The 11446-nt window shown below is 37.9% G+C and overlaps 1 protein-coding gene across 1 annotated transcript; it reads right to left on the bottom strand.

Annotated features, from left to right (window-relative positions):
* Positions 1-907: 907 nt before the first annotated feature.
* On the bottom strand, positions 908-2942 carry vatg1 (Vacuolar ATP synthase subunit G 1). The gene is given in 3 exon segments (NM_001165176.2): positions 908-1644; positions 1845-1945; positions 2766-2942. Coding segments are annotated over 3 exon segments (357 nt in total). The 5' UTR covers positions 2848-2942; the 3' UTR covers positions 908-1470.
* Between the last annotated feature and the right edge of the window lie 8504 nt (positions 2943-11446).

The following is an 11446-nucleotide window of genomic DNA, read 5'->3' as shown; positions in this document are numbered from 1 at the left end:
TCTGTGAATTTCATGTTACCATCAAAAAACAAACATGTGTACGTTTTCATTTACAGATATTCTCAATGTGTGTATTTTAGAGGTGAACTCTTACCTGTAGCCACATTACATGTTAATGATCAAAAGCATACTGTAAATTAAAAATCAATGTTGGGGCTCCCAGTCTAAGGCACTGCGTCTCAGTACTAGAGGCGTCACTACAGACCCTGGTTCGATTCCCGCCTGTATCACAACCAGCCGCAATTGTGAGTCCCATAGGGTAGCGCACAATTGGCCCAGCGTCTTCCGGGTTAGGGTTTAGCTGGGTAGGCCGTCATTGTTAATAAGAATTTGTTCTTAACAGACTTGCCTAGTTAAATAAAGGGTAAATAAAAAATGATCAAACTGAGAATAATTTGATGTACTAAAGCTATTGTTTGAGGAAATGAGCATTCTTTACCTAAATCAGTTCTGAGATTACATGTATATATTGGGATGTTGTAGTGTCCTCTGGAGGATAAAAGTGGTACTTTATGAAGTACTTTGAGCACAAAAGGCATGTAAACTCCGCAGGGGCAGCTATATCAAGATTGTCAATGTATGATGTCTTATCCAGAAGTCACAGACATGGCTGCAGTTGTTCTGCTTTCTTTGGTCTGTTCCAGTATTCCTGTATTGGGCTGCTGGACACGTCTGGTCTGGTGGAACCAGCCTTATTGCTGCATTCACCATTCTATTTCAGTGAACAGAGCAATCAGGCTGGTTCTAACAGTCTAGCTAAACAACATACCACAGGGCACTTGGGGTGAGGAATCTCACAACCTCTAGCAAATTCTACATTAGCTGTAGAATTTAGGAAATAAATTAGGAAAACAGGATATGGTCACTTCAGTCACTCAAGAATAAACCACAAGAACACTATTATATTGCTGTGAACAGAGGAACATCCACTATACAGGATAATATATTCATAGAGATTAAAAATCAAATTGGGACAGCAGGGAAACATTCAAACAAAACAGCAATCTTTTTTTTCCAGGCCTAACAGTCCATTAAGTGAAATAAGCACTGTATTTTGGTCTCCACAAATAAAACGAACAATATGTCCATATTAATAAACATTGCACAGAAAGACACACACTAACCTTTACATAAAAACCTTGATACTACAAGCGATGAAGATGGGAAACAGAGACACTGCATAAGACCAAAAGAACCTCTGCCTGCTTTGACTAACCAACAGAGTGAATATGCTTTATATTTTACTGGACAAAGGTATACCTATTTGAATCATATACACATCTGTTGATTATATTTATAGAGAAAATAAACTTGTGGGTATAGCATTAAAGTTATGAGCAGGCAGGCCAAGAGGTTTGCACCATGCATGGGTGTAGTAGATGTGTCAATGAAGCATGTGTCAACTGATGGCAGTGCAATGAGAGTGTCTCAGTGTTTCCTTTGTTTAATAAGGGGTTGTGATGAGGGGGTTTAACCAGCAAAACGGTAATTGACATGGATCTCTGGCTTGATGTCACACACCATCTTAAGCAGGTTGCCCAGCACCCCTTCCCGGTTCTGCTGGTAGCTGGTCTGGATGCTACCCATCTTCCCCACAGTCTCTTTGTCCACCTCTACAGCAGAGTTACCATGGGATCCAAGAGCCTAATGGAAAAATTGAAGACCGATTTAGGCCACCTTACAAGACAAACCACTTCAAAACATACAGTAAGTATTAAATAAGTTATTATATGGCCAGTGTTAAGGTCTTATCAATTTAGCTACCAACTACAGTGCCTTATGATTAGGAAAATATGACTCATGTTTCCCATTTGCAAATGAAAACGGTCCCCCCAGTGTCTCACCGCAGCCTCCTTGGTCTTAAAATCCTTCTCCCTCTGCATACGGTACTGCTCAATCTCGGCCTGGGCTTCCTCCTTGGCCTGCTTCAGTCGACGGTTCTTACCTGATCAAACAGAATAAAAAATCTGCACTTAGGCCTAGTAAGTGAAATAAACATTGAATGGGGAATTGAATCAATCAAGTTTTCCCAACTACGCAGTTTGTTGTGTGGTTCCTGACAAAGTAGGAAGTGAAATCATATGGTTTCATAGGGAAATGAGACTTAGTGAAAGAATTGTGAGGAAAAAAGCAAGTAGCCTACTGTCAAGACAGATTTTAAGTCTAGGCCTAGTCTGGGGCTAAAAACCATGTTCAGTGGAGAATTTCCATTTAAGTGTTTAGTCCAGAGGTAGGCTAATCGGGGTCTGGGAAACCAACCGTTGGAGTTAGACTGAAGGGTAAAGGATACATTTAGATATCAATTTTCCCTTTAAGACAGGCAACTTTTTTTTTAAACGAGCTCCGACAGGGAAACAAAATAATTTTGAATGGTCACCCAACTCGGAATTCCAAGTAAGGAACTGGGGCCTCTTTCTAAAGCTCCGACTTTCCGACCTGAAGATTACTGACGAATTCACGGTTGTCTTAAACGCCATTAAATCTATACAGGAAGTTTGTCCGAACCTAATAGCGCAGCGGGTCGGATCTGCTGGCTAGGTAGCTAGTCATCTTGGATTGAAGGCCTTGCCATCTTCACACTTTGCAGTTAGGAATAAATATATATGTTGGCTGTCAAATCTGGGGTTTATTACAGTAGCTGATAGTTACAATTTTACTTATGCCATTAAAACTAGTTATCTTCCAGAAACAATGTTAGCCAATCAAGCTAACGTTAGCTAGCTTAGTTTATCTACGCCGCTGAATGACAGCAGATTTTAACTTACGTTTGCGGGCTTCTGCTACTTTTTCTGCAGCTCGTTTTTCAGCTTGCAAAAGCTGCTGGATACCCTGGGACTGGCTTGCCATTGTTTAGTTCGGAGAGAGATAGACGGACAAGAATATGTGGTTCCTCCAGCTGCTGGTCTGTGTTTGCAGCGAAGGTTGGTGAATTTACTGCAGTCAGCTGACAGCGCGTCACATATAGAAGGGATAACCCTGACACTTCCAGTCGCGTGGAGTGCGAGAGGGTGAAACTGGGCAGACATTCTGCACAGTTTCTCATCGATGAAACAACTGATCTCAATACATTTTTATTTCCCTAAAAGTAGATTGTCACGAACAGCGCAATACGTTTTATAGACTTGACGCTTTGCCAAAGTTCCCCCAAAAATTGCGATGTTAAGACGGCGTGGAGGTTGAATTGAGTTTGTGCACACACGCACTTCAGAGGAAGCCTCCCCTAACGGAAATATACTTTTTTTTTTTCTAAACATTTATTTTATTATTTTCCCCTAACGGAAATATACTTTTTTTTTTTAAACATTTATTTTATTTTATTAACAACAAACCAATACATAAAGCGCATGAGGGAACACAAGCATACATAGATTACAAACAATGGACAATCGAGCTAGGGGGTACAATATCACATTACAATTACACAAGGACCTTAAGGGACATGCATATACTTACAATTCTAACAGCTTTTTTGTTAGTAGAGCATTTAACCGTCTTAAAATACAGTTCATTTTCTTTTTGTAGGGTACGAAAATGTGGTTTTCTGTTTGTAAATTTACATTTGTGTATATGAAATTTGGCCAAAAGAATAATGAAATTAATTACATAAAAATGCTTCAGCTTATTTCTATTGTATGTAAAGAATCCAAACAGTACATCTCTCCACAATAGTGTAAAATCTTCATAAATGTGTTCAATTATAAACCCACTGATGTCTTGCCACAGTTATCTTACAATGCCAAAAAATATGCAACACTGTTTCTGGGTGGTCATTACAAAGGGAGCAATTTGAGTTGATGTTTTCCTTAAACCTCTTCGTATAGTGGTTGGCAGGATAATATTTATGAATAATTTTAAAGGAAACTTCCTTAATTTTGTTAACAAGTGTGGCAACTTCCAAACTTTTTTCCAACAGATATTATCAATAAATCCATTCCAATAAGGCATGACATACAACATCCTACTGAAACAAGGTTGGTATCACTCTGTTGTTGAATGGACCAAAAGAGAAACAAATCTTTCCTACTGATGAGTCAACAGGGTCAATAGAAGGTAGGCTCTGAGGGTCAGGTCTTGACACGTTCCTGAATAACATAGCAACACCTGAGGGAATGGCATCTAAAACAATTGCAAAATCTTTAGGTGTTACAGGGACCTTGTAAAGAGATAATAATTCTTTATAACTGAGTAAAAGACCCTCTGCATTTACCAGTTGGTTGACCAATAGGATATTATTTCGGAACTAATATTCTAAAAACAAATTAGTATTTTTATACAATATATCCCGATTATTCCATATATAATATCTGTGTGGAGAAAAGTTGTGTTTATAAATTAAGGACCATGACAAGAAAACCTGCTGATGAAAAGCAGAAAGTTTCACGGGAACTTTCTCAATATTATAATTGCAAAACAACATGAAGTTAAGGCCACCAAAAGTAGAGAAGACATGATGAGGAATAAAATTCCACATAGAAGTGGGTCTTCTTATGAATTGTTTTATCCAATTGATCTTAAAAGTATTATTTAAAGTAGAAAAGTCCAGAAAATTCAGTCCACCATTCTCATAAGTGTTCATTACAACAGTTTTCCTAATGTAATGGGTACGGTTTCTCCAAAGAAAGTTGAGAAGCATCTGGTCTATCTCCTTGCTTATTTTACTGTCAAGATATAAAGATAGAGCACCATATGTTAGTCTAGAGATACCTTCGGCCTTGGTTATTAGGACTCTACCTTTTAAAGATAAGTCCCTCTGTTGCCATTGATTTAGCTTCTTCTGAGTTTTTTTTAATAAGAGGGTTAAAATTTAGTAAGCCTCTACACTTCTGATCCTTTGTAATGGTTATGCCTAAATATATAAGTTATTCTTTTACTGGAATACCATAATATGAAGGTGTCACACAATCTTTGACAGCTATGAGGTCACATTTATTCATGTTAAGATATAGACCAGACGCTTTGGAAAAGGATTGTATCACATTGATCGATATGGGAATTTGGTTAGCGTCTTTCAGAAAAAGTGTAGTATCATCAGCCAGCTGGCTTCCAATAATTTATTTACCAGCTATGGAAATACCTTGTACAGGACTATTATTTAAAGAATTTGCAAGAAGTTGGGTGATTAATAAAAACAGGTACGGAGAGATAGGACAACCTTGCCTAATTCCTCTCTTTAACTCAAATCTAGGTGAGGTGCCATATTTAATTTTGATAGAGCTGTTACCATTTGCATAGAGAGTCTTGATAGCCTTACAGAAAAAATCCCCAAAGCCAAGTCTCTCAAGGGAGTGGAAAAGAAACTGATGCTCTACTGTGTCAAATGCTTTATAAAAACCTACAAATAATATGAAGCTATCCTCAGTTATTAGGTCTGAGTAGTCAAGTATGTCTAATACTAGTCTGACATTGTTAGAAATATGTCTGTTCCTCATGAAGCCAGACTGTGTTTCATCAATGATTGCATCCAAGACTTCTTTAATTATTTTTGCAAGTAGTAAGGCTAATATCTTATAGTCATTATTAAGAAGACAAATTGGACGGCAGTTATCGATGAGCAGCACTTCTTTTTAGGCTTAGGTATCAGTGTTATTAACCCCTGACTCATTGTAGGAGGGAGAACATTGTTTTTAATACTCTCTAAAAAGACTTCAAATAGGAAGGGAGCTACTTGTTCAGAAAATGATTTGTAAAATTCTGATGTAATTCCATCAACACCTGGGGATTTATTGTTCTTTAGATTTTTGATATACTCTATAATCTCTTCAACTTTGATGGGTTCATCACACTGTTTAGATTCTATATCACTGATAGAGTGAACATTATTCAGTGAGTTAAAAAACATATCTGTGGATTCCTGACAGTACGTACAGCTATACAATTTTCTGTAAAAATTGCTACAGTATTTAGCAATTAATTTTTGGTCATCTGTAATAACACCATCAATGTTTAAGTTATGGATAGTGTTATTTTTAGAGTGAAATTTCTCAAGTCTAAAGAAATAGGATATTAATATATTTATATATTATTATCCAGTTTATTTTGTAACTCAATTAGTTCCATCTTCTCCTCCCCGAGAGGTCGGCTGGGGGCCTCTGAGAAAGGGAAGTTATCTTAATGATCACCTTTTCCTCCTCATCTCTTCTGGTCTTAGCAAGATTACTACCATATTTTCTAAGGTATTTGGACACCTCAAATTTAAAGAGCTCCCAGTTCTTGCAATAGGATTTTTCTTCACAAGCCCTTTCCCAAAAGTGTGAGAGCAGATCTTTAACCTCAAATTTAACTATATCATTATTTAATAATCTATTTAGCTTCCAGTAGGATGCCCTACCAAAGTTAGTATGAGGGGTAAATATTTTGATATCAATGTAAATAGCCCTATGGTCTGTGAGGGGAGTAGTACAAATATTTGTAGTAACACACTCACTATCAATACATTTTAATATAAGCCAAAAATCTATTCTGGATTGTCTGGAACCTGTTTTGTTACTCCAAGTAAATTATCTGTCGGCCGGAAACCTCTCTCTCCATAAGATCAAACTTTTCCATAAAAAGTATTAAACCCAAATTCTGATTGGTTGGCCTACCTGGGGGCCATCTATCAGTTGAATTATCTATAGTAATGTTAGAGTCCCCTCCTATTAATAATAACGAATTGGGAAATTTAGATAACCAATGAAGTATATTTTTCTCTATAGATTCAAGCAGCTCATCCTTCTCATGTTTGGTGTTGTACCTGTAGAAGTTTACAGTAATGAGTGTAATGTCATTGTAACTCATCATTCTCCTGTTTGGTGTTGTACCCGTAGAAGTTTACAGTAATGAGCGTAATGTCATTGTAACTCATCATTCTCATGTTTGGTGTTGTACCCGTAGAAGTTTACAGTAATGAGCGTAATGTCATTGTAACTGATCACAAGACAAATAAAGTGACCAAAGGGGTCACATTCCGAGTGTAGAATATTACCACCAAAGGTATTTTTCATTGTAGTGACACCAGCAGAGCGTTCAGATCCATGGGAAACCCAAATATCGTTGCCCCACTGTGACCTCCAGAAGTTGGCATCAGCCGAAATTGAGTGAGACTCTTGAAAAAAGCAAAAATCTGTTCGAAATTGTTTAGAAAATAAAAATAAGGCATTGCGCTTCACATTGTTTCGTAACCCCCTAGCATTAAGAGAAACTATAGACAAAGACAAAACAACAAAGATTATATAAAAGTATAAACTGTAGTAGAATGAGTCAAAGACGTAGGAGCAGTGAACGTAAACGATAAGGAACCGAGATCTGCACCATTTAAGTCAATTTAAAGTGAAAATAGCTTATTCCATAACCTTTGAGCTAGACGTTATCTGGCTTTGAAATTCAACTCAACTGAAAATTATGTTCAAGACCAAACCAAGGGTTCTTGTAGTAAGAGAGACTAAAAACCATCTTTAGTGTAATCAGGAACTATTCTGAGAAATAATTTAAATAAAAGGGTACCTACTATTTTAAGCGCATATGAAAACTGATCATAAAATAATTGAATAAATAATGTTTTACATATAAACGTTCCTAAGACCTTTTTTGGAAATAAGTATTAATAACTAAATAGAGCAATAACCGTGTAAAGTCAGAGCAGACCTGTATGCCCTTTAAAACAGTATCTTAGTTACTGTATACATTTAAAAAAATACAGCTTTAAATCGTCTCCGTAAATTTGTAAACAAAATAGGTATTCTGGTCATACAATAACAAACGAATAAATTGAAATACCTGAGTATTCCTGAAAAATAGTCACCTGATGTTTGTTAGGTAAACAACATACGGAAAATGAGAATACCATGGCTGAAACAATCAACCTGTTCCTTCTAGTGAGATTTTAGGGAGGAATATGGATTTCTAAACCTTTGATGAAGCCTCGTTCTCTGACGAAGTAAGCAGCCTTTCCCTCATTTCGTGCTATCTTGATCGTTGGCCACAACTTGTTCCTTCTTTCTATGTCCTCCGGGCTAAGATGCTCGGTGAAACGCATACCATGGCTCTGAAGGAATGCATTCTTCCTAGCAGCTTTCCAGTGTCATGACGTTGGCCTGGGGGGTAGGTTTATGACAGTCATAAATACCTCTTCCCCCCTTTTTCCTCTCTCTACCCTACTGAGGTTACATTTGCAAAACCCTTGGTTAACATAGAGATTCTGGGAACATCAGAAGGTGGGGGGAAATTAACTATATTCTAGTAATCCGACCAATTGAACATATGCGGTGGTACTTAATGAATATGATGTCAGTTCGGTTGTCATCTGAGACATTCTCATCAATGATAAGATGACATAAACTCTACAGTGGAAAGTCTACACATCAGAGTTATCGAATTCACATGGAATTGTTGTTCAATCTAAATGTTTGAATATTAAATTATTCGTGATGGGATGAAATGTGATTTTAGCTTCTAAAATGTGAGATTTGGGTTTTCATAAGATAGGGCTGCTCAATCAGTGGCCCACCCCTGTGAAGGGACATGGGCTATAAAACTTTTCAAACACGCCCTCCTCTCCCTTCCTATATAAGCCCCTGACGACAATATAACTTCCTGTTCCGAGGACTTGAGGATGACGGTCCTATGTCAGAATGGTTCAGATAATAACTACAGAACGAAGCCAACATCAGCGTGAGCTTTGGTTGCAAATGGTATGAACTTTGAACTCTTATTCACTACAGAAGTGATACCTCCTAGCAGTTGAGTTAGCAACAGCAGATGCAAATGAGGGTTAGGAAGGTACAGACAGAGTATCCCGTCTATCACCCAACGACGTTACTACAACGTATCCAATTGACAACTAGAGACATTCTTCAAAGGACTCGGTTGGGTAACACGGCCTTCCATTCTACCACCAACCTACCGAAGCGTAGCTCAGAGTAAATATTTATTGCACTCAAACCCAACCCCTTTTCTTTTGTGTAACCAGCTGTCATATCTGTTCCGCCCGCTAGGGACGTTTTCCTTTATGACGTCATTTTTAATCAAGTTATGATTTAATTATGTGTATGTGTAATTATGTGTGATTAGTTAGGTATTTAGTAAATACATGATTAAACCCAATTTTGTATTGCTGATTCAAATTGTTAGCCAGGGTTCGTGCAGATAACCAAGAATTTACAACTTTCAGATGAGACTGAATTAAGATGGTGATTAATATTGACTGCTATTGATGTAAAATATTACTAGATCTTTAAGAGTTTATTCGGAAGATAACAGCTCTATAAATATTATTTAGTGGTGCCCGACTCTCTAGTTAATTACATTTACATGATTAGCTCAATCAGGTAATATTAATTACAGAGAAATTATTTTATAGAATAGCATGTCATATCACTTCATCTGGCATAGCCAAAGACACGACACCAGACAGCGTCCCTGTAGAATCTGGCAGTGAAGAGGATGATGATACCCCTAGGTCTTGAATCGTTATGCTGTTGCTTCTTGCCGAGGCGATGCACAACGTCGATAGTATCACCAACTTTGTTCTTCTCTGCAGGCAAAACTTCTTGGCAGATACAGATAGCCTCTCCTCGCACATCTTCATTCTCCACCTCTGGCAAGCCGTAGTCTCAGGTTCCATTTTCTTGTGTATTGTTCCAGATCAGTGAGACGTCTATGGTAGACATTGTTATTCTTTCCCACCCTTTTTTCAACTTTTGCCACTCTTGTTTTCACATCCTTGATTTCACCACATGCAAACTTCAGTCTTTTTCAAGCCTTCGATAACCATGGTGTTCGCGCCTACCATTTTCTCAATGGCGTCACACCTGGAGTTGATGAGTAAGGAGAGGGTAGCCACGATGTCAGAGTTTATGTTGGGTTTTTTGTAGGGTGGAGGTTTGCACGGAGTAACCGGTAAAGAGGGGAATTCGTCATCTTCAACAGCATTCGAAAGCATGATATTATCCATAGGCCAAGCGTAGTTATGGCAGTTGTCTATAAGCACGTTTCTCTCTTGTTGATTAGCAATAGAACGGCTAACTTCTTCCTTTCTTTTTTTGTCACGACTTTGCATGGACATGCCGAAATAAATTAGCCAATTATTATTTCCAGTCACAGGAAAGGTCTTATATCTTGAACAAATAAAAATAGTAATGACTGTAAACTTGTTTTTTTCCCACAATCTTTCTGAAGTTTGGTACGGAGCTCGATAAAAAAGCGTCTGTTCAAGACGCCATCTTGGCACCTCCTGGAAATATACTATTTTAGGTTAGAAATATCTTTGATGTCGTTGTCAGGCTCAAACCACGTGATTGGGTAATTATTGGGGTGCGGCCGGTTTGCGTCAGTGCCGTATTACAGCAGTTTGGGGCAAAAAAGTCTAAACTGAGTAGCAGTAGTAGCCTCCCACACTCATAACACACACACGTTCAATGTTTCACTTAACTTGCTTTAGCATCATATTTTTAACAAGAATTTAAGCTTTCTGCCAATATCAGATATGTCTTTGTCCTGGGAAATGTTCTTGTTACTTACAACCTCATGCTAATTGCATTAGCCTACGTTAGCTCAGCCGTCCCGTGGACGGGACACCGATCCTGAATTCTCATTTACAATGACACCTACCCCGGCCAAACCCTAACGACGCTGTGCCAATTGTGTGCCGCCCTATGGGACTCCCAATCAGGCCGGTTGCAGAGGTGGAAAAAGTACTCAATTGTTATACTTGAGTAAAAGTAAAGATACCTTAATATAAAATGACTTGAGTGAAAATAACCCAGTAAAATACTACTTGAGTAAAAGTCTAACAGTATCATATTTTAAATGTACTTAAGTACAAAGTACTAAATTGTCATACTTGAGTAAAATCAAAATCAAATTCCTTATAGGCAATTTCCTTTTTTTTGACAGCTAGGGGCAACTACAACACTCAGACATAATTCACAAAGGAAGCGTTTATGTTTAATGAGTCCACCAGATCAGTAGCAGCAGGGATGACAAGAGACGTTCTCTTGATAAGTGTGTGAATTTGACCTTTTTCCTGTACTGCTAAGCATTCAAATTGTAACTAGTACTTTTGGGTGTCAGGGAAAATGTATGGAGTAAAAAGTACATTATTTTCTTTGGGAATATAGTGAAGTAAAAATAGTAAAAATATGAATTGTAAAGTACAGATACACCAAAAAACTACTCAAGTAGTACTTTAAAGTATTTTTTACTTAAGTACGTTACACCACTGGCCACTGGAATTTAACCGGGGTCTGTAGTGACGCCTCCAGCACTGAGATGCAGTTCCTTAGACCGCTGCGCCCCTCGGGAGTCCAACATGGCTCAGACCAGTGCCAGTGGTGCTCAAGCCAAGAAACAAAGGGATCCATTCCCATTACAAGAGACGAACATAACTTCATGATGGACATAACTTCAATTTCTTTGACTAATAACAATAATTTGAGCTGTATAATGGAAACAATGGTCCCAATACTGC

Source organism: Oncorhynchus mykiss, chromosome 5 (assembly GCF_013265735.2).
Source record: "Oncorhynchus mykiss isolate Arlee chromosome 5, USDA_OmykA_1.1, whole genome shotgun sequence".
Classification (NCBI taxonomy): domain Eukaryota; kingdom Metazoa; phylum Chordata; class Actinopteri; order Salmoniformes; family Salmonidae; genus Oncorhynchus; species Oncorhynchus mykiss.
This window is presented reverse-complemented; position numbering and strand designations above follow the sequence as displayed.